Source organism: Phoenix dactylifera, chromosome 9 (assembly GCF_009389715.1).
Source record: "Phoenix dactylifera cultivar Barhee BC4 chromosome 9, palm_55x_up_171113_PBpolish2nd_filt_p, whole genome shotgun sequence".
Classification (NCBI taxonomy): domain Eukaryota; kingdom Viridiplantae; phylum Streptophyta; class Magnoliopsida; order Arecales; family Arecaceae; genus Phoenix; species Phoenix dactylifera.
This window is the reverse complement of record NC_052400.1, coordinates 21,857,968-21,879,396: the sequence shown is the minus strand read 5'-3', so window position 1 is coordinate 21,879,396 and position 21,429 is coordinate 21,857,968. Positions and strand designations below refer to the sequence as shown.

The 21,429-nt window shown below is 34.8% G+C and overlaps 1 protein-coding gene across 17 annotated transcripts; it reads left to right on the top strand.

Moving 5' to 3' along the window:
* Positions 1–1,150: 1,150 nt before the first annotated feature.
* On the top strand, positions 1,151–21,269 carry LOC103704467. Of its 17 annotated transcripts, none has more exons than XR_005513503.1 (16): positions 1,151–1,334; positions 1,459–1,536; positions 3,811–3,860; positions 3,989–4,042; positions 5,183–5,235; positions 5,696–5,768; positions 7,218–7,279; positions 8,782–8,850; positions 10,107–10,212; positions 10,451–10,521; positions 12,423–12,523; positions 14,876–14,971; positions 15,996–16,074; positions 18,278–18,323; positions 20,634–20,733; positions 20,875–21,269. XR_005513503.1 is itself a non-coding variant. In XM_008787762.4 (16 exons), the coding sequence occupies exons 1-16, from the start codon at positions 1,266–1,268 to the stop codon at positions 18,933–18,935; spliced, it is 1,164 nt and encodes a 387-aa protein (XP_008785984.2). In that variant the 5' UTR covers positions 1,151–1,265; the 3' UTR covers positions 18,936–18,996. The 17 variants fall into 17 exon arrangements, 10 of the variants coding, with proteins under 10 accessions (XP_008785984.2, XP_026659598.2, XP_038986400.1 ...); XR_603624.3 differs by having other exon boundaries at positions 20,601–20,733; XR_003385242.2 differs by lacking the exons at positions 20,634–20,733; positions 20,875–21,269 and adding exons at positions 18,652–18,706; positions 18,823–18,880.
* Positions 21,270–21,429: the final 160 nt, after the last annotated feature.

Here is a 21,429-nt window from a genome sequence, read left to right as displayed (position 1 = left end):
CACCTATCAAAATTGATCTTTATAGCACGATTACGGTCATATTGCTCGTCAAGCTGGTGAAGACCATCGTGGAAGGATATAACTGCTCCAACTTTCCACAAAGCTTTATTTCAATTAAAAATATAGCAAATTAATTTTTTTTTTTATTAAAAAAATTTACCCTTTTAAATATTGAATTTTATATAAATATTTTTTTAAAATTAATATTTATATATATATATCTTATATTATAAAATACTTGTTTTACTATTTTATTTTTTTATATAGCTTGAGTATATGGCTATAAGGCAGCTTGAGTAGTAAAATCTTGTGCTATGAATGCATAAGCAGGTAAAGAGTACATGTGTTGAGCTACTAAGGAAGTAATAACCCCTAAAGAGGCTAGAGCAAGACCTAATTGAAAATGAATCGAATTATTGATTGTGTCATAAAGACCCTTATGCCCACGTCCTAAAGGACAAATGATTGATTTACCCATTCAAAACAATTTACGCGAAGGGCTTCAGTTTTACCAGGGGCATACGGCATTACCGATCGAATAAGCAGTGATTCCTGCTTGGCACTTGCTACAGAAGAAGCAGCTCTCTAATAGTTTAGTTGGGCCTTCGTAAGGTCTAGTTCCAGAGCAAGGTCAAAGGTAAAGTGCCGGCTCAAGGAAAAGGGAGGAATCCGATAAGCCGCCTTGTTCCAGTCCTTTAGAGAAGACCACACGGGACTGAAGTCACTTCAGGGGTTAGTCATAGGAGTCGCATTAAAGCCCCTATGGAGGCTTCTTGCTAATGCCCTACCATAAGAGCAATAAGCCAGTCACAGGCAAGCAACCTCCTGAGTCTTTAACTTCCGTTTTATATATGTACTTACCTCACGCTATTAAAAGATTTAACGGTTTCAAATTAAAATGACTATAGTATCTTAACAAATATATATATATATATATATATTTATAAAATAATCATGATAAAAAAATAAAAAAGTAATTTAAAAATTTATTTTATTTTTAATTAAAATAAATTTGGTTTTTTAATAATATTAGAAAAACAGTTATATTAGAAGTATTTGTAAAAAATAATATTTTATGAAAATATATAAATAAATATAAATTTTTAAAAAATACCTACATAAATTTAAAATTTTAGGAGAGTATTAAAAAAAACCTTATTATAATTAAAAGCTTGGAGCTAAGGCCGTCCTTCTCCTCGCCTGCCGACGACATCGCGAGGTGAGGCCGTTCTTGTCGGAGCAGCGCTGTTCGCAGAGCCGGAGCGATGTCTTACGATTTCCCGACCGCCTTCCCAACGGTCCGAGCGATCAAAATCTCGTATTCGGAGCTCAAGGTAGTCAAGATTCGATCAAGAAGATAACCTTCATGAGTTTCGATTCATCCTCTCTCTATCTATCGTTATGATGATATGATGATGTCTGTGGTGTTCGTTCCGTGATGGGTTTCGATGGGATCAGGAGAAGGAGGAGGATTTGTCTGCCAAGATCGAAGAAGGGTTCGGCCCGAGTGGGCTTGGCCTCGTCTCAATCTCTGATGTATGGTTTGCGCTTCCTTAAAGCAAATTCTTTGAAAAAGATCCAGTTTCAGTGGTCAAGGCGTGATCTTTAACGATTCTTAGTTTTTTCCTTTTTTTTTTGGTGATTGGATGCATGTTGGTTTTTGCAAGATCCGTGTTCTTCTATTCTTTTCTTTTTTCCTTCTCTATCTTTTGCTTTTGAACGCCAACATATTAAAGGATTATCTGTCTTACTGGGTGAAGAATTTCCATCTAAATTTTGATGTGTTCGCTACCTTGATTTCTTGAAAGAATCTGTTTGTTCAAGGGAAATATGGTTGTTATTGAAAAGAAATGATAACACCTCCTCTTTGCTTGTTTAGGTTTAGGGTCTAAATTACGTTTCTTCGGTTTACTCATAAATTTCATATTATTAGCGATCTGGCACGTTTAGCAAAAACAACGTGAATCAAAGTAAGGTACGGTGAGATTATATATTTTATATTTTATATTTTATAGTTTATTCTTAATTGACTTAATTGTGCAAACAACAAAAATATGAACAAAAAAAAATTTAATATAATTAACAAAACTTAATTTAATAAATTAATTAATGTAAAACTAAAAATTATAACATGTGGATCGCTTGCAAAATATAATAAATGCTTAAAAGATAATAAAATAAATAATAATAGAAGTGAAAAAACTAAACATAATAAAATCATAATACAAATATAGCGAAACTATACAAAATAAAAAGTAAATGCCCAAATAAAAATAAAATAAAATACATAAAGGATTAGATAATAAGATACAAATATATCGAAACCAAAACCAAAGATTTAACAGAAATTGTGAAACACCATGGAGAATTAAAATTAGAAAGTAAGTTAAATATAATAGAATAAAATAAATTAGAGATATTAATTAACTGATATGATAATCAAAATAGTTACAACATTATATATAAGAATAACAATAAAAATAGATCAATGAGCAAATAATATACCAAAGTAGATATGATATAATGAAAAATAAAAATAATATAAAATAAAGGATAGAGTTAAACATAAAATTATAAAAGTAATCATAAAAGGACAGACATGATTAATAAAACTAAAACATGAAAAATCATGGCAAATATACAAAATACAAATTAATTACAACAATGAAGTGTAAATAAGAGAAAAATAAAAATAATTAATATAATTATAAAATAATATATAATTAAATATAAAATAAATATTTAAATAATTAGAGGTTGAGGGTGTAGCACTTGAGAGGGGAGGTTGGGAAGTTGGGGTATTGGGCTAGGAGAGAAAGGGGAGGATGAGGAGAGTGAAAACGTGAGGGAATGGGAGGGGGAGAGGAGGGAGCCGAGAGGGAGGAGAGATGTAAGAGAGGAGGAGAGGGGAGATGTAAGAGAGGAGGAGAGAGAGAGGACATGAGGGAAGGGGGCGGGAAGAGATAGACAGAGTGGGGAGGGTGGGCGAGCGGGCATGAGAGAGCAAAACTTGAATGCCTGAAAAATTGAGATATTTTTGTTCGGAGAATAAGATAGACTCCAATCTTTTGTATTTAAGTAGAATTTGTGAGAGAGTACTATATGTTTAGAAAATCCTTAAAAAAAATAATCAAATTTGATTTGACTAAGGAGAGAGGTAAAGCCGTACATGTGCTTAACATGAGGGAGATTAATTAATGTATCTTTTAAGATGAGAGGGCATTCTTGGCAGAAAAAATGACCGACAAAATCAGAGAGGAGCATTCCTTGAGTTTGAAACTGCCATTTTATATGTACTATAGATTAGAGGGTCAATCCAGAATTTTGATGTTGGCTTTGTGAGTTCTTGTTATTGGAAGACTCTATTGTGTTAAAAAGAACCTAAGATTTGATAAGCTTTCAGTATTATTGTTGCAGATTAAAGACAATCCCGGCAATTTCTGATGAATTTGCTTCAAACCTAGTTCTTTATTATGAATTAGTACTCTGGCAACATAATCCTTTCATTTATTGTCAAGCCCCCTCTTTACCATCATCATTTCGGACCTCCTTTTATGTCCTTTTCCAATCTCTCAAAAGTTAGCAAGTTAAAGCTTAGTCGTTATTATACAGTTAAAAATTCTACTTCAACTTCAGTCATGTAAGTATAGAATAAATTGTTCTTTTAAATATATGTTGTTAGATTTTGGATTTTGTTTAGTATCACAAGAAAATTCGTTCAAGAATTGGACTACTTCCCGTTCTCCTTGCATCTTGTTTTTCCATCTTATTGGGATGTCAGGCTATTCTATCTCCTTTCGTGTGTTACAGGTTCCTGGTTATGCTCTGTTACGTCAAAATCTTCTATGTCTTTCAGCCAGGTAGGGATGTTTAAAATGTTTTACTAAATTCTCCTTGGTTTCTTTCATTTGGGTGGTTTATATATTGGACACTAGAAAGTAGAGGTCTAAGCTGCTGATGTTACTGACAAGATATTCTCTGATACCAGATTAACAAGCCTGCCTGAAGATGTAAAGGAAGGTCTTGAAGACCCAGTTAGCAGGTAGTTGATTAATGTGCTGCCGTTTGACTTAAATGGAATTGTAAGATCAAATGAATGTCAAATTGTAAGAGAATTACCTTGGATGTTGGAACCGTAGTTTGTCCAGACTGAACAATCTGGCTTCCTTGAAAAATGTTTGTTAGAAATGTTAGTCTCTTAATATGAATTCTTAATTATGCTCCTAATGAAGATTGCGAAGAAAATATATGAACAAAAAATTGATGTGCATTTTAAATATTGAATGTGGCAAAGTTTGTTTCTCTGTCCTTTAAACCTTGTGCATAAGTATTATTTCCACGCAGATATGCATGAACTTTGATGGGTTTCTGATATTCTAGAGTTATAATTCCTATCAGAATGACAAGTCTTTTTTGCAATGTATTTATCCTTATTGTTATTGAATGATAATTTACAAGGTAATCTTCCTCTAGAGAACTATGGTATAACATTTCTTGAATCCACCCCAGCAAACATGATATTATTAAGCAGTGCACTTGTATGTTGCAAAATCCATCATCAGTCCTCACAGTCCTAGCCTCTACCTTATTAGATGGTTTCTAACCTATCATCTTGGATGCCAATGACCCTAAGAAGACATGATGAATGATGATATTTCACAACTTTGCTGATATCAGATGGTTATGCGCTTTCCAACAAGCTGCGATCATGTCAAGTTACAGAATTTACCTTCCTTGAGGAAGCTGTGAACAAAAAGCAATGTTTTTGGTTCCAGCTTGCAAACCAGCAGTAGTTTACTGTTAACAATTTAATATCTCCTCTTTCAAGTATCAAAAAGGGAATTTTTATAACAATGAAGTTAATTTAATCCATGATTCCCCATGCGTAAAACATTTTCCTTATAGGACTCCCTTGTTTTATGGTGTTTTCGTATTTATCCTTGTTTTGTTCTGCTTGGTATCCAATTTGTTTTCCTAGTTACATGTATCTCGATAGATATGTGCACATTTATATACTCACAAAGCTTTGCCATTATGCCAAGGTGCAGTATGTGTATGCCTCTTTTATTTCTTCCAAAACTTTTAAAGGTTGTGCAATCCATGATGACTTGACTTCTGTTATTGATGCCATGGTACCAATGTTTCCGTCATTTCTAATGATATTTTGTTTCTAATTCTTTAGATACAATGTAGGATGGAGTTTTGGAAAAGAGAAGCTGAAAACAGGCAAGCATGGTAAGCCCTATCAGTCTTCAAATCCTTTTAGATCAGTAGGCTTCTCTAATTACATTTGTCAAGGAGTATGCATCATTTGAGACAGCCTCATGACTTGTTGGAACTGAAGATTTCTGCATTATTTATATCTTCATAGCATCAATGTTATGTAGCATAATCTTCTTACCTATAATATGAGAAAATGCATGCACATACATGTATGCAAGCACGTGAAACACATACTTTATTAATTTTTTGTTCCAGATAAAACATGCATCCATATGAGGTAAAAGTTGACATGATCCTGTATTCTGAAATTGTGATGAAAATGTTGGAGGACTTATATTATCGCTCTTCCATTGTAATTAATGCATTGTTACATACCCTTGTAGATAAACATGGAGCAGTTCTTATTTTTATGAATTTAAGCAGATCTTAAGCTGGCCATTTCCAATCTATTTTTTGATTTTTTTTTATGCAGATACCTTCAAATGCTCTTTCTACGCTAATCCTGTGGTAGACGTACCTGCAACTGATTCTTCCCTTATGAAAAGGTATCATGTTATTAAATGGATCTTCAGCTTAGTCTGCTGTCTATGGTTCCTTCACACAAACTTCTTGTATCCTAATACAATATAGTGGGTTTTAAATTCCCATGGATCTCTTAACTCTGAAGTTTTTCTCTTAACATACGAGTGATGCAAGACTAGTTATTCTGCTGAAGATATTATAATGAATGAAATCTAAAAATCTACTTAAAAGTGAAGATACTTGTGATTTTTTCTCAGAAACTTTGAGAAGATGATTAGATAGATAGACGAGAGAAAGACAAGCAGGTGCCGGATCAACCTTTTGCTTAGTTTTTGCTTCAAAAGATTGAAAAGACTCATTTCGCTGTGAAGGGTGGAATCCACAAGCCCAAGAAACTGACTTAGATCTCTTATTAAATGTAGAAGAAGCCCAAGAAACTGCTTTAGATCTCCTATTAAATGTAGAAGAAGGACAAATGTTGGAACAAAGAGGAATCTTTGATATTTCATTAAGTAATTCACCAGTGTACAAGTTTCAAAAACAAGCTTGATGCTATGATTTCCAAAAACATGATAAAGGGCTTCTTCTACTAGTACAAACTTGCATGCATTGGTCTTGAATTGTGATTCATGGAGGTGTTATGAAGAGTCTGGAATAAGGTAGAAGATGATGCCTTGTTATGGAGAATGGTGGAAGTTTCAAGAAGTGGTGTCATTAATGAGGTAGGTCAGCGGTGGGTAATAACGATCTAGGAATGAGATATATGGTCGGAGTGGTACTCGTTGAGTAATTCAAAATCCAAATTTTGTCATATGGTGGAGAATGGAGGAAAGTGGGCTGAAGTAAATATGCATGACTCACGTATATGCAAGTTGCAAAAATGACAGATGGTTCCCTACATGCAAAACTAGCTCCCACTACATGACAAATATTAAAAAAAATAAAATAAGCTAGTAACATGAAAAGAAATCAATGACTTCTAAAGATATGATTTAGCAAATATAACCTGCATTAAATTTCCCCTCAAAATCACTATTCAGCAATGGCATCCAAGCTAAAAGCCCACATTCCCTGTCTCTACTAACTGAACTTACACACTACCACAGACCATGGAATGACACATGATTCATTAAGTCATGCTTCACAAAACAAGAAGTGATTTTCATGTCTTTACTTTTTGACAACATTACCTCCACTTGGTAGATTATAATCTTACTTTTCTGCAAAGAGATAGAAAGGAAGGAACTTTAGAACTTACCGTGCATCATAACTTTCAAATGAATCGAGCACTTTGAATAAGCGGCCAAGATATTTTTATTGTTTTTTGTAATTGTCATGCATGGTTAATATATTCTCCCAAATAATCTTAATGACATTTTACATAGTTATGTCATGAGTTGTTAATAGTTACTAATTCCTGTATTTATGTGGTTCTCAGTATCATAATTTCTATAACTGATTGTGTTATGTAGGTACCCATTATACTGTCGACCAAATAGATGGCCTACCAATGCTTTGCCTGAACTTGAAATAGGTATGTAAGCATTTCTGTTGTCTGTCTGGAGGCTTATGAATTCTTCAGATTCCTAGCAAGTTGTATAATGGTAAGTTAAATGGTTATTTGAAAGCCAATCAGGAAGATATCTATCATTCTGCAATGTGTACTTCCTTCATGAGCATGCTGTTTTCATCGTTGTTCAGCATGTTTATAACTTATATGAATGCTTTGGTCTAGAACCACTCATGGTGCATCAGAGAAACATGATTTTGACAACTGCATTGCAATTAGATAAAGAATCAGATTTGGAAATCTAGAATTTGTTTTAAATGTTATAGTAAAATCCAATATGTGTGAATTTTTCCATTGATGGATTCCAGTTTTCATCTTAAAGATAATTTCAGGTCCATTATACTGATTTCCTATAGTTTTTTCTTTTTTTTATATCTCTGTGAGATCCTTTTTCCTGCAAAAATTTTGCATCAATGAATTTTCAGAGTACTTTAGAGTTCGGAAGAACTGATGTTTTAGGCACCAGAGAACTCAAGCAACCTCTGCATATGTTTCTTCCCTGTAATTTTCAACCAAACATATCAAATTGAGAAGAAAAGCAGTATTTCTAAGATTTGTATGGTGAAGTTAACTGAGGTAAAGCTGTGAGATAAATAGTGACTTGAGTATTAGTTTATTGTGTTTTGAAGGTTGTGGTGTTAATCATTCTACTCTGCCTGTTAAATTTTTCTGGTGAATGTGGCTCAGAAGGATAAGAAAATAAGCCTAACTCTACAGGAACCAAAATTCTTTTGTAGTTCTCATTGACAAAGCTCTTCAAGAAACTACCAAAAATTGGCCTAACCTTTGATGGTGTGGTCTGATTTTGTGTAGTGCAAATGTTTTGATTCCTCGATATGCTGGCAACCTATGACTCATCCATCTTGATCCAATTTTGCTAAGCCTATTCTCGTTACCGATCTTAATGCCATGCTTTCATATACTTTCTTACGGGAGTGATACCTGGTACTTGCACCAAGTGGAATACTGCAACTTTAATCATTCCAATGCATGGATTAGAAGGTTCAAATTTGACATGCTTTTTTCATATATATATATATATATATATATATATATATATATATATATATATATTCCAAGAGGACCCTTGAATAGGTGATGCACTTGAATTTTTTTCCTAAAGAGTCCACCTAATATTTGATGTTGTCATATTTGATAGTATCGACAACAAGAGAGGATAGATGAGCTGAATTTATTCTGCAGTAAGTGTTATTTAATTTTGACTGATAAAAATAAAGGTCTTAGTAAGGTAGACTCTGGTTTGTTGATCTGGCCTATGACAGTTGTGATGCTATCTTTTTATTGTTGCTACAAAATCATGATGATGTGAGCTGAGAACATGTCAAATGATTGTTAAATTAGTCTATTTGTTCAAATTATTTCTCCTATCATTTATTTGCAATTTCTGCATATATATAGATTATTGTGATATTGTTTATGACAGTTTGACTGTTGAGAATTTGTAGCATTCAAGTCTCTCGGCAAATTGATGCTGGATGTTGGGCTTCTATTGGCATATCACTGCAGTCGATATGGTATATTTTTCATGTTTGCAGCTCACAACTCTTTAATTGATTATAGCATATGCTTTCTTGTAGGTTGATCGTGAACTTCACTTCTAAGAAATATCAGTTTTGCTGACATGCTCACCTTAAACTTAGACATGTGTAGTCACTAAAAGTCTGCCTCTTTAACACTACCATTCAAAATATGTAGCAAGTATTAAGTAGCAGTGCATGAGATATTAATAGAATTGGATGGTGTTATGCAAGTGATTAAGCATATGATGGGGCATAAAAACCTTTGGCTGTTAGCAATGGAAGGAATATGCTAAGGAATGTTTGCAAGTAGTACCAGGGAGAACATAAAGGAAGATTAAAAGTGGAAAAAAGTGGGAGAACCAAGTAAATAATCCAAAAACTGGAGGAAGCAATAGTCATGAGATAGAAGGTGGATAAAGGGGACAGCCAGCACAAACAAAGGAAACAGTTCATCTAGCTCGGTTGGATAACTTCTCGAGTGCTTCTCACAGACCAGTGGGGCAGCAGGAGAGGGAGAGAGAGAGAGAGAAAGAGAGAGGGAGGGAGAGGAGAAAGGAAGGACAGATGTTAGATCTGACCTGCCTTACTATATTCACTTAATCTCCTGATTCTGTTATACATAATATGATTGATAAGTGATAAATGATATTTCACTTATATTTATTGGTAATTTTTTAATTTCATTCAAACTAGTGTGTTGGTAACAGTATCATATGCCCCATCAGACTTGAAAATATATCATTATTCACTAAAGTTTCATTGAAGACAAAAAAGTTTAAAATTTGAACCAAAAAAAAAAGAAACAAGAATAAAAGACCATCCCAAGAGTTGGGATGGTAGTGTCCTAGTATCGTATCATTTCGGGACAAAACTGGTATAGGAGCCCAGTAATCCTTGCTTGCAGGTGCATGCGTTTGTGTGTAGCTTATTCCCTTTCTTCTTTATGTATGAGGGCACATGCACAAGTTCATTCTTAAATATTGTGATGATAAGTTAAACATAGTGTTCATGTCTTGTGATCATAGAACTCATGTGTCAAGCTTTTTCCAAAAATGCCCATAAAATGTCAGGAAGCAATCTGTTAACATATTCCATATAAACTGATATCTCACTTTTTCCTTATGTCTGCATGAATCCTATTTGCTTATTATTAATTCTAAAGATTTTACGTGCCTATTTCTGATTAGTGCTCCTGAAGAAAATAAATTATTATCTAGATGTTATCTAACCTTTTCATGTACAATGGCCAGTATCAAAAGGTGCAAAAATGCATGGCAATGAAGACTTTGAGCACATACTACAACGTTCAAGATGCCACAAAGGTCGTTTGCTGTATTACCTTCCAGTTCAACAGAGGTGATTGTCTTTTCATAGATATAATAAATTTGCATAATTATGTCAAGGTTGTTATAATTATCAGTACGTCCCACACTGCATAACCAATCCTGAAGTTGTTTCCGGACACTACTACTATATTCCATGGTATATATATGTATATATTGATATATTGATCATAACTAAACTAAGGGATGCATAGATAGGATTAGTTTATCTTTGGTTCATTATTTCTGGAATATTTCTTGCTGTTATTCAGTGAATTTAAGGAAGGTGCTTGCTCCATGTCATCATGGTCTGACTGGCATACTGATTTTTGTCATCTCACAGGTAATACAATTTCTTAAGCATCATCACTCTAGAGAATCATATACTTTTCTTAATTGTTTATACTTTATTATAACCAGGACTATTCTTGATGCAGTTATGTATCACTATAAGTTTGTAAGCAAATGCAGAGGAAAACATGGAGACATTATTTTGATACGTAGCTTTTTGGAATGTATTTCCAAAATTTAGAAAACTTGTAAATTCATGTAAAGTGACATTCTAGCATCCATTTATTACTTCATTGGTGGAAACAACTATTTGGAGTCATTGCTTGGTAAATATTTTGTTAAGGAAAAAAAGAACATTAATATTGAATTTGGAGATAAGTCTGTGTAAAGGTTTTTCATTTTCTTCATTTTTGTAATTTTGACAAGACAAACTTCAGCTTGTTTGTCATCTTGTTATGGCTATAAGATGGTAGAGTTTTTTTTTTTTTTTTAATGTAAAAGTGAATAGACTGGGCTTCCACAAATTATAGTATCATTGGCTTAATTGACACCATGGTCCATAGAGTTGAGCACTATGGCACTTCGTTCTACTTCTATTTAATATCGAATCTTTGACCCACTAAGTTTTGTGTTTGAAGGATGACGAGTAAGCTAGTCAACTTCTTAGCCAACCAATCCTATCTCAGCTGGTTGGCATCCCTCTCCCGAGTGGAGAATCAGAATTTGAACCCTCATGGTGGGCACCCCCTACTGTTTCTCAGATAAAGAAAAGCTAGTCAGCTTCTTTTTTTTGGGGCAGGTGGCTATGCGCATGTTTTATGATTTTGTAAGCATTAGTGACTGCCTTTAGGTTAAAGTTTAATTTTATAGGGTGGTTTGGGCTCACTTGAGAAGTTGGGAGAGTTGTGAAAATAGCTCCATCTGTAATGATATTTGGAATTTTGAAGGTGAAAAGAGAAAATAGAAAGATGCTAGAGGATCTGCTCAATAATATTGTAGTATTTTGCTTCCTTTCAAGAGGAAAATTTCTAAACCTTTTCAGAAAGTGAATAGATTGACATTCGTGAACTTGTATGCAGGTTTTTTAACTGAAAAGCTTTGCAGACCACCCCCCACCCCCCTCGCCTTTAGAAAAATGTTCTAGAAGTATCAACCTCAATTTTGACTGAAGTTCTATAGACAGCAATTTTTAACATAGGCAGGGCCATGAGGGTTCAAGATGGTTTAATCTACTTGAAGTGTCTGGCCTGATCAGGCTTCAGAGAGAATTAATTAATCAGAAAGTAATGCACTTAATAGCAGCTTACAGACAGCAGGTATACTCTCTCTCATATGAAAGTGGAGGGCTCTTGGGATGTTATTAGTTTGGCTGATGGAGCAAGACTTCGTAGGAGGCTTACTTTGGTTGTCCATTGGATCATAAGTTTCCTTAAGTCATATTTAGGCAATGTTTGTTGGTTAGCAGATTCTTATCTCAAAATCTCCTTATTCATGTGCCTGATCAGCATCCCTTTTTAATTATACTGTAACTCTCCATAATACACATGCCCAGTACAAGCATGCCAAATTAGCACTGCTTTTTGGCCCAGAGCTCTGAAAAAAGAGGGGAAAAACTGCTATTTATCGTTGTCAAGTTTTTGTTGGTGCTGCTTGATGATAACTTTTTGCTTTTATGTTTAGTGCCTTATTCGGAATTTAAACATACATTTGATTTCAGTTCTACTAGGTTATCCATTCAAAGCATGCATGTAATTAGGTTAACATAATGGTATTTTCTGTTAGTCTAGCAAAAGCCAAAAGGTATATCACAAACTCATGACATTTAGTATGCTCTGATTGTTCTTTTCTTTGTTATTCAAGCTCATCTTTCATGATATATATTAGCGGTTCCAGTATATCAATCATTATTGAGTCTTTGAAACTCTAATTTCTCTTATTAGAATTTTATTGCAGGTCTTACCAGTGGCATGTATATGAGAAATAATGAAAAGATCACTTGCCCAGATAGTGCTGCTGGCCTTTATATTAGAATGCGAAATGATCAGATTGTCAGAGTAAGGTTTTGCTTTTACTTTCTTTCTTTCTCCAAAAACAATGGATGTGTAATTGCAAACTAGGTGTCATGTATATTTACTTGTTCTTCTAAAGAGGATGTTGTTGGAGAATGGACTGATTAACTTTTCGCAATATCACTGTTATAATATGCTTACATTGTGGACCAAAAAAATAGGATCAATATCTTTGTTTATTCTTTATAAATTGTTGTTCAACATGGTATACCTTTCTTCTTTACTTTTCAATAGCACCGATAACCATGTAGAATTAATGTGCCCTATGATACAACCTTGACTGCTAAACCATCAAACCTTGTCACAATAAGTATGTGCGGTTTGCTTTATGAGTTGAATATAGTTTTGATTGATAATAAAGTTTTTTTTTTAACTTATCTGTGTTCCTGGGCATTAAGTTGTAGTTTGATGAATTTTTTCTGCAAATTTTTTTGCCTCACTCTTTCAGACTATAAGAGCTAGTGAAGGGGAAAGACATCTTGTGAGTTGACAATAATATTATCATTGCTCACTTTACCGGCACTTTGCATATGTAAATTTTGGAGTGCTGAATGCTTTTGGAACTTAGGGAAATGCATATTGATTTTCCTGCCCACTCTAGTATTTTAGCGATCCTATGATAATCTGTAGCTGCAATTGTTTCAGATAATTCTTATTTTCAACTGACCATAGCCTGGCAGCATCTGATGCTTAGTTATTCTAATTTGCTTGATCACTTGGGAAATGCATATTGATTTTCCTGCCTTCTCTAGTATTATTAGCCATTTAAAATTGCCACAACTTTATCAACCTATGATAATATGTTGCTGCAATTGTTTCAGGTAATTCTCATATTCATCCAGCCATAACTTGGCAGCGTTTGATGCTTAATTATTCTAATTTGCTTGATCACAAGTGAACTGCATGTTGGTCGAAACTGACACGGTTCACTATCTAGTTGGGCTTAACAGGAAAAGATGATGAATGACAGAATTAGGAATCCTGTATGAATGTTTGCTATATTAATTTCTTAAACATGCTAAATCTTCATGTCCTTTTATTCTAATTCTTCCTGAAATTGTTCATATGTTATTTAATTTATATAATTTTTAGACCAAAACCATGTTAACAAACTTTTTATAACTTAAGATAAAATTTGATATCAAATTATAAAAATATGTGAAAGTTCATTTACTTATACTACCCAAGTCAATCCAATTCATTGAATAGGTGAGAATTATAGATCACAAATTGCAGCATGAACCAAATGAACCGCCAAACTGTGGAGTGTGGACTGATGTATGTGCCTGCATATGTTTGAAGACACGCTCTACTTATTTGCTTTTCTCACTTCCTAATAGCAATCTATCTTACTGCTTTAGACTAGGCCTTTGAGCTGTATGATGTAAATGGTGAAATCATCATATATATTGCTGATTGCCAACACTTGACTTGTGCCTATGGATGTCAAAGCAACCTCTCCTGCCCTCCTTTTATTGATAGTTGCAGGAGCTTATAAATGTGCACAATGTTTCATGAGGTGCACTAGCTGCAAAGTTTGTGTCCCACAAAAAGGAGTGTAGTCATAATCCTTCTAAAATATTTCTGTAGTAAGTCTTGAAATTCTTTATGTCATTCCCATTTTTAGACTAGGTATGTTGGAGTGTATTCATAATCCTTCTGAAATCTTTCTGTAGTAAATCTTGAAATGCTATATTTCATTCCCATTTTCAGACTAGTATGAACTTTGCTGGCAGTGTTTGCCTGATAGATATCTAATTCTGTATCTAGAAATGCACTCCACCAATTTGGGTATTTTGTTGTTAAGTGTTTGTTGGGATTATGATAGATGTTTAGTATCTTGGCACTGACTTTGAGGTATGTAATTTACATGACGAGACTAGCATTAGGAGAATAGTTCCTAATTACAAGGTTTAGTTTCGAAATTGATCTTCTTTTCAGTGTCATGTTGACTTCTGGCATGGGCCATGGACTGACAAAGGCCACTTCCATACATTTCAATGTGCTAGGCTAAGTTGGTTATCTTATTGTACTCCTTTTAAAAAAAAATTGTATTCGTGCTATGACACCGTAAAGAGAACAAAGAAAAAGGTGTGATACTTGACTAGAGTTGTGAAGACTTACATGATGAAAGCTAAAATGTTGTAACTTGCACTAAAGTGTCCTTTGCTTGAATGGACACTCCAATAATCTGGCCCTAGTGCTGACACTTTTGGTAGATGTACACAGGACACTTTCTGGAGTGCCTTGGATAATCAGGTTTTGTTCAGTCCAAAAGTGTTGGCTGTCCATGATTTCTAGCTTCCTGGTAACACTGCTTTTTCTTTGATGCATCAGGTTGTCTTTGGAGAAGATGAAATAGCATATCAAATTTCTGACACTGCAGATGTACTATCAAGAGGTCGTCTCTGTGCAACTCCACATTCTGTTCAGGTACTCTAATCATTGTAATCCTTTTCTACTGAAAGTTTCTTCCCTTTCATTGATTAACTTTCAGAAGAAGAGGTAAAATACAATTACGGTTGTGAACGACCAGAGGAGGCAAAAAAACAGATATCTTTCTGCACACTTCTAAGCCGAATCAGTTATCATACTTTTTAACCTAATCAGTTGCCATTGATTGCATTATGAGTCTTTGGTGTGCATTAGAGTAAATAAATTGGCATACTAAAATCTCATGCATGCTTTTATTTTCTATCCACCTACCACAGACCCCCTAGTATCATGTCTTAATGTTCATATAAGTAAATTTTCAACTGCCAATATCAGTATCAGTTGAGTGCTTAATTTGATTAGTCATATTTTTGCATATATTACTGAGAGACAATAATGTCTTCAGCAAGTCTGAAAATTATTGGTACCTGAATTAACAGCTTTGATACCTAGCAGGAAGTTAACTTACTACAGTATCAGTCAGGAAAGACAATTCATCAACACTCTTCTTATTGAAAAAAAACTTTTTCTACATCTGTTTATGAAACTGTGTAAAAAGTTCTATGCAGCCTGTGGATACATAACAAATAATGGGTTTTATATCATATTACCAGCTTAAATTGTTGAGTTGGTAATTCCTTTCCAACTTGCCTATACCTTATTCTATATAGAGAATTTCTGAACTCTTTTGAGAATATACAAATAATGGGTTTTATATCATATTAGCAGCTTAAATTGTTGAGTTGGCAATTTCTTTCTGACTTGCCTATACCTTATTCTATACAGAGAATTTATGAACTCTTTTGAGAATATTAGTGTATATTTCTCCATATATTGTTAAAATTATCTCTCTATTTACAACACTCGACAAAATTGAACTAAACAAACTGTGTTATTCATTAAATTGCATTGGCAAACTTTCAATTATTTGTTCTTACTGCATAGTTTTATACTTACCAATCAGAAAAATGAACTGGTCATTTCCTTCTTAAAATCCCTATTGCTTTTATCTTATGTTTTTTAGTTGTTGGATAGGCACCTAAAGGAGAAAAGGCTTATGGGGTTGGACGCTCAACTTTTGTCTTGTTTATCCAACCTGACTGGTATGTTCCAATTTTTGTTGGAGTGGGGGCGCGTTCTTCTGATAGACTATAGAGCAATTTGTCTGCGATGTCATAGACATGACTTTCTAATTGTTTTATTTGATTGCACTACTAATGCCCAACCTATGGGCTGCCTAATGAAATATGAAAATCAGAGCAGCATATGAGTCCCACTTACCCAATGGCCTTTTAGAAGCACTCTGCAGTGTTCTATGACCCAGACGGGTCGACCATGTCGACCCACCCGACCTGGTACAACTCAAGGGAATTGGGAATTATTTTAAAAGAAAATGTTCAACGGTTGAACCGCTTGACCCAGTTAGTACAACTCAGATTCCACATATCGGGGTCTGGATCATAGGCCAAAAGACGAGCATAAAAATCTGAAAAAATGATAATGAACTTGATTTTCAAACCAGTGAACCTTTGCACAATTACTAATCTCCCAGCTGCCAAGACTTGATGTTTGTTTTATTATCATGATTTATTGTACTTATGTTGTCTCCATTATTAGATCGAAGAATTTTAAATAAGTTGTGATATTTGAATAATCCCTTTTTTCAATAAAAAAAATAAGTTCCTTTTCCCTTTTGTAGAAAATGAAAAAAATATATTTGTTTATTCTTTTGGATGTTTTCAGAGCCTTATTTTTTTAACAAATTAAAATATCAATGAGTTTCACATATTTTCTTATATTATATTCCAATTTAAAAATAAGATGATTGAATTATTGTTTTACTTTTTCATTTTCTGCTATTTTTATTTTTTAGATTTTTTTACTATTTAGTGATATTTATTCGTTTTTCTGTTTATGATGTCATGAGCTATGGAGTGACCTGTGGTTGAACTATTGACCTGAAACTGAGTAAATAAAATGGATTTGTCTGGGTCAATTGGTTCCGAACACTAGTACTCTATGTGTGTGCACATGTGCATGTGCATGTGTGCGCATGTGCGCATGTGCACGCGTATGTGTGCATGTGTGTGTGTTCCATTTGCAGGTTCTTCTGATAGATTGTAAAGTGATTTATCAATATGTATGTGTCCTAATAGCAGATTCTTTTGATAGATTGTAGAGCGATTTATGTATGATGTGTTCTAATAATGGGTTCATGTGATAAGACTGCAGAACAATTTGTCGGTTATGTGCATGTGCAATCGAGTCTGTGATATGTGTGTGTTCCAATAATGGATTCTTTTGACAGACTCTATAGTGATCTATCTGTTATGTGTGTATAAGGTATGTCGTCTCGGTACTGGGCTCTATAACGGTGCCACCCTGTTACTGTATGGGTATGTCTGATACAGAGGCCAGTTCGGCATACGGAGTATTAGTACGTCCTCCGCACGGCGTACCAGTACCGAGCTGGTACGATACAATATGCTCTATACTGTTCGGTTCAGTACGGTTTGTCATACCTTGTGTGTGTATGTGTTCCAATAGTGGGTTCTTTTGATGGACTGTAGAGCAATTGTCTGTGATGCGTGTGCGTTTTTCAAAAGTGAGTTCTTTTGATAAACTATAGAGCAATTTGTCTATGATGTATGTATGTGTCCCAATGGTGGGTCTTTTTTTTCGATAGATTGTGATGTCATAGACGTGACTTGCTAATATTTTCTTTCATTACAATACTAATGTCTGACCGATGGGAAACCTCATGAAATATGAAAGCCCCACTTACCAAACAGCCTTTCAGAATTTCTCTGAATGTATGTTTTTCTGACTTACCAAATGGCTTTTCAGAAGTCCTGTGTGTATGTGATAAAATATGCATAGATTCACACCTTCTACAGTGAGCTTGGAACGGTATGCAATGGCTATATGCATGGAAGTTCTGAATGACACAATGTATCAAATATTTTAAGTGGTCTACATGTTCTGGTCTGCTCTTCTAGTTTGGACTGTACCTGAACTTACAACTATGTGCCTCTTATTCCTAAAGTGGCTTTTATATTTATCAAATTAAGTTTTGAATCTATGCTAGCAACCACTCAGTTCAGGCTGAGCTTTCACAGGTTTCCTATGCTGAGGTTGATGGCACCTATTACATTAGTTGAATATAGATGTAAATTATTTTTTTTTTTTTGATACACAAAGTTTGAACTTTGTAAAAAATAATGCTGATACATTTTAGGATCCGTTTTAATTAAACTGGTCAGGTTAATTACTAAGTGCTTGCAATTTACAATATTTATTTTACAGGGATGAGATTCTTAACTTTCCTGAAGAGATACCTCATCATCTGAAGGTGCGTGATCAAAACCTTAATCTCATGCTAATTAGCATGCTATATCATATTGTAGTATGTTTCTGATATGAATATTATATTGTAGTGAAAACCTCATTTTTCTTTATTTGAACCCCTCTGAATTTGCACAATTACTTTCTCAAACACCTGAACTGTGACCACTAACATGTTCACAGTTTTGATAAACTGCTTTAAGTGTTTATTGATGTTTTTGTTCTTTCATGAAGAAATGGGTTTCATAAGCCAGATTCTTTGTCATTGGATATTTCTTCCTCATTCTGTTTAAACTCGTGTCCTTTATTTTGCTCATTGCCAAGTTTCTCTGCAGTTGGTCTCACCAAATGAAACTCTGACTTTCGGAGAGTATTCTATGAGACGCCTTGGTGAATTTTACGATTAATTTCACAAGAATATTTTTCATGATATACAGTTGACAATGTGTATACAGTTGCCTATCTAGTGGCGACTCTGTTCTTAATCTCCTCTGTTGCTTGTACAGATGCCTGCAACATACCCGAGCACAAAAATTTATGGGATTTGTATATCATGGCAGTTCATAATCCTTGTAACCTTGCTAGAAAGCAAAAATTGGTTTCTATACGTGTCTTTTAGCGTCTAGGCTTTCTTAAAAATATTGTTAGTGAATGACCAACTTATTGCTCTGATAACCAAACTACAGAATCAACCGAACACACATCTGCTAGCACTTCTGCTTATGTGCCAACTAAGGTGCAAGATATACATGCAAAAGAGACGGCTTTATTAGCGACATTTGTGAGGCTACAGCATACTGAAATATAGGGGGACATTGAGTTGGCTATGGTTCAGTTAGGCCAGCCTTTATTATTGAGGCCCTAAACTTGGCTGCTAAGAGGTCAAGGCTTCTTTGACCAAACTCATTGGTAGTTGGGCTAGAGCAATCTCAAGTGACTCACAGGAGGTGAGTTGGGAATAAGAGGAGAGGAGGAAAGTTGAGAAGGAGACACTGGAGTGATGGACAACAATGGGTATTAGCCAATATGGTTTGGTGTTCCGTGCATTGAGTTGAGTGTTGGAGGGGTTGGTTGGCCAACAGAGATAAGGAGTAATGGAGGGGAAGGACCGAGGAGACGGGTTATCAATTGATCTGAGAAGCTTGAGCTTGCCTTGAACAGACAATATGAGATTAATTGAACCGATCTTGAACTTGGTTCACAAGCTTGAAGTTAAACTAGCATATATATATATATATATATATATATATATATATATATATATATATATATATATATATATATATATATATATATACACACACATATGCTAGTTTACATATATATGCACTACTGTATGAAAGCTTCTTCGATGGCTTAGTTAAACTATTCTGCTTTACAAAACGATAATATATTTCATCATATATTTGATTATATTTAATATATATTTAATTATCTTAATCACTTTCTAAATTCAAATTTGAACTGTGCTTGAATCAAATACGATTCAAACTTGATACAAGCTCAAATTGATTTCAGCTCAATTCAAAGCTATCAAGATGATTGAATGCTCAAGCGACAAAATTAAGTTAAATTTGGCTCTCTCAGACAGTAAGCAAATCGAGCCTGATGCTAAAATTCAGGCTCAAAAACAATATGAAGCCAAGCTCGATCAAGCTCAACTTGATTACGCGAGGTGGAGGAGAGGGAAGATGAGGCAGAGAAGATAAGATAGAAGTGAATATAGATAGGGTGAGAAGAGAGACATGGCTACATCTGTTAAAATCTAGGAGCATATCCGATTAGTTCAAATTCAGATATGGATGATCTCAGATGAAGAGTGATATTTGGTGAAGATGACCTGTAATGTCTTTCTTTGAGAACGTAGACGGATGAGAGCCTGGCCGAAAAATCTCGGTGAGGGTGGGATCGAACTCATGTCTGCTGTATCCAAATTATCGGCAGTAAAACATAGTGTACCCTTTGCTCATACATCAGGTTGTTCCCAAATTGTTGATTTTGTCCATTTGGAAAGAAAAGGCATCAATTCTTCTGCATTTGCATCTATTAGCATCCAGACACCCTGCATCCACACAGAAATCCACATCCAACCATTGAATCTTGCAGAGCAACATCTTTAAGATTTGAACCCAGAGCGAACATCGCATGAAGCTTCTCTTCAGCATTACTGCCTGAGATGTTTGTTGTGACAGCACTATACTCGCTGCTTGCAGCATGTTTCACTGTATGATAAATAAGAAAAATGTTGCCTTGTGGGATGAATCTGCTTTATCTTTCATTACAGGTCTGTTTCTGAGACAGTGGATATCCTTTGTAGATAGCCTGAGTGCACGTCGCACAGGGAAAGCTGGATTTCGGCAAAGGGTAGAAGTATGTGTTCTCGACAAGTCAAATCCACTGCAACAGGGGAAAGGCAGGTAGGTAAAACTTCTCATTTACCAGGTTCATGCACTGGGAGGGGAGCATTGCTGTTCCTTCTCGACATGGCTCGGTTGTTAGAAGACAGTGAGGGGGGACAGGTAATGGTGCGTGTTACGGATTTCTTTTTTCCACAACAGGTCCACTATCGCACGTGTGGCGGTGGAGATGGATCCCTAAACCGCATCTGCAGCGCGCCATAGATTTGTTGTCGATTCGGATGGTGCCGCGTTGTTCTTGTGTCAAAAGAGATGGTAAGGGACGCCGCACCAATTTGGCCCCATGGACGCAAAGCATGAGGGGAATCTACTCGGAGACCCACCACCTTTGTGGCGTGGCAGCCACTCTAGTGGCTTTTACAGGACTGCGGTCTTCGCTGGCTGGAGTACGATGTCTCATTCATTCATCGGTGTAATCTAGCCGAGCTGAGCCGAATAGCCAAAAGCTTTTGAGCTCGACTTGATTCAAAAGACTTGGATTCGAAATTTGGCTCGAAATTGATCAAGCTTTAATATCAAACTCGAATTCGACTCTATTAAAAATAATAATAATATTTGAGATTGACTTGACTTGACTCAAATATTAATTGCCTCATACTCGAGCTGGAGTTCAAGCTCGAATTTGAGCATTGGTGATAATTTTTAAAAAATATGGTTAAAACAAAATATTACATAATATTATATTTTAAAATATTA

Excerpts from the sequence above, each read along its gene's own strand:
- LOC103704467 (XM_008787762.4), top strand. The coding sequence starts at position 1,266 with ATGTCTTACGATTTCCCGACCGCCTTCCCAACGGTCCGAGCGATCAAA. Across the intron at positions 12,524-14,875 it reads GAAATGATCAGATTGTCAGA|GTTGTCTTTGGAGAAGATGA; the intron begins GTAAGGTTTTGC and ends TTGATGCATCAG. Across the intron at positions 18,324-18,651 it reads AGATACCTCATCATCTGAAG|TTGGTCTCACCAAATGAAAC; the intron begins GTGCGTGATCAA and ends GTTTCTCTGCAG.